The 2,500-nt window shown below is 39.3% G+C and overlaps 1 protein-coding gene across 1 annotated transcript in view; it reads left to right on the forward strand.

Annotated features, from left to right (window-relative positions):
• LOC138057253 (cholesterol 24-hydroxylase-like) overlaps nt 1–2,500 on the forward strand; it is a 9,641-nt gene that overhangs the window by 956 nt on the left and 6,185 nt on the right. The window contains exon 2 of the mRNA XM_068903295.1: nt 2,291–2,500. This exon is cut by the window's right edge and continues 124 nt beyond it. Coding sequence (XP_068759396.1) covers nt 2,291–2,500 — 210 coding nt within the window. The remainder of the gene's footprint in view (nt 1–2,290) is intronic.

Consider the following 2,500-nt stretch of genomic DNA (forward strand, 5'->3'; position numbering starts at 1 on the left):
CTTGCGTCTACTTGCGACTCCATTTGGCCAGGCCTTGTGTGCACTTGCGGTGACTTGCGCTCACTTTGGTTGAGATCAAATTTTCCCGCAAGTCAACGCAAGTTTTTTACCGTTTGGCCACCCAACCCAAGTCAACGCTAGTTGGTTGACCAATCAGACTAAAAAAAAATGTTTTTTTTTTTTTTGCGACTTGCGTGTACTTGCGAGGGAACTTGCGAGTCCTTTTGGCCACCAAACGCAAGTCTCTACACAAGTTCAACTTGAGGCTACTAGCGACTACTTGCGAGTCCATTTGACCAGGGCTTTAGACCTAATGCCCTCATTTTGAAAACAAATATTCTTTTGAAATTTGCTCATCATAGTGAGTCTACAAAGGCTTGTTAGCTTTAAAACATAAGATTTTGGTCGCCAAATGTCATGAAAGAGGTCCATGGTGTAATTACTAAAACAAGGAATGAGCTACAATGACCTACAATGATCTACAATGACCCACAATGAGCTAAAATGAGCTACTACAATGATCTACAGTGACCTACAATGATCTACAATGACCTAGCTAGAATGACCTACAATGATCTACAATGAGCTGCAATGACCTAAAATGACCTACAATGAGCTGTAATGACCTACAGTGACCTACAATGACCTACAATGATCTACAATGACCTACAACGACTTACAATGACCTACTACAATGACCTACAATGGTCTATATTGAGCTACAATGACCTACAATGAGCTACAATGGCCTACTTAAATGACTTACAATCAAAAAGAAAGACAGAACAGGATCAGGGTGAAGAGTTTGGTGAGCAGAAAACGCCCATTGCGCATTGTCACGCAGTGCTTTCAGACCATTGCATGATAGTCCATATGATGACAGCAATTACGCACGTGAACTTGAAGCCTGAAATAAACTGTGAAAAGACCCTTGGGTGGTTTTTCTTCGTTTTAAAGCTTAATTGAAAATGTAAAAATACCAAGGCTTTGCTTGGCAACGATAAAATCTTAAATAGAGCAGGAAAAAATGAAGAGAAGATTATAAATAAGTTATTCTTCCCACAATGTTTTGCATGTTTGGTTCAGAGTGCACAATGAAAATTTTCAACTTGCACAGCAACGAGGTTTTGATTGGTTCAAAGTGCAGAGTGGAATGTTTTTAACCTTTGTACTGCAAACATGCTGCAGTGCCCTCAGAGCTGCAAATTGTCTTTTATTTTAGCTCATTACAGATCATTAGCTAATTTTGTCTTATAATGTACCTCATTGTAGGTCATTGTAGACCACTGTAGGCCATTGTAGCTCACTGTAGGTCGTTGTAGCTCATTGTAGGCCATTCCTTGTTTTAGTAACTACTGGTCCATGGTGACCCTACTTTAAGGTCATGTTTGCTTCTATTTTGGACAACAAGAATTTTATTCCCAGGGTCTCTCATCTCCCCACCTTACTGAAAGACTTGGAACAAGATTGTTGTCAACACTTTCTTGGGGGTGGGGGTGGGGTGGATGCCTAGTGTTTCTTATGTTGTTAGTCTGGCAGTTCTGTTTTGACTTGAATCCTCAACAAGTGATGAATCGTAATGTATAATACCCTTTTGTAGGCCTATTAGATTACAGACTGATTAAAAAAAACCGTGATAGAGTGGCTTTCAATTGAGTGTCAAAAGTAATTAGCGAATTACTTTGGTTTTGCATTAGGTACTTCACTCAGTGATTGGTTCAAAGTTCTTATGCCATTTTTTCAACCAATCAGAACTGAAACCAAAACCAATAGTGACTTGCGCCTTCACATTTTCCTGTGCTTTGTGTTGGCTACGTGTAATTACTTCGAGTTTTAATTGGTTTACTGGATTGTCTCCGTATTTTTTGATTGGCCAAAGTAATTACTTTGATTTTGGTTTTAGGATACTCAATTGAAACTCGCTCTAATGTGATTTTAAATTAGATGATATATGTAGGTAGTGGGATCACAGTAGTTTTGTTCTGACTATCTGTATGTGAGCTGAGGAGTTGATCTTGTAATAACCCAGAAACAACTCCCATGGGTAATGACAGGGAGACTCAAGAACTCCAGATTGTAAGTGTGGTGTCCTGGCCAGTCAGCCACTGACTGCTGTGGGGAAAACTTCATGAAATGAACTTAGTTACAGCAAGAAGTAATATCAAAACCACCTCATGCTCTGTTTATCAGTCCAAGTCAATTATTCAATCAGTTATACTTTCCGTTCCTTGGAATGGAAAATTTTGCATATTTATGGTTTCTGTTGCAATTTTTTTTTTGCTAAAATGAGGTTGCATTTGGTGTTGATGATGATTTCATAAAAGACGCAAACAGTTCATTCCCATCAGCAATTACCAAGGGTCTTGAAGGAGTTCAAGCTGGCTTCCGCAGCCCATTTTGGCGCATTGATGTGTCACAATTCTCATTTCAAAAAAGTGTGTCTCAAGCCATCAGACTTGTTCGTGGTTATGCACAGAAAGTTATCCAAGAGCGGCAAGAG

The sequence above is a fragment of the Montipora capricornis genome, chromosome 7, assembly GCF_036669925.1.
Source record: "Montipora capricornis isolate CH-2021 chromosome 7, ASM3666992v2, whole genome shotgun sequence".
Classification (NCBI taxonomy): Eukaryota; Metazoa; Cnidaria; class Anthozoa; order Scleractinia; family Acroporidae; genus Montipora; species Montipora capricornis.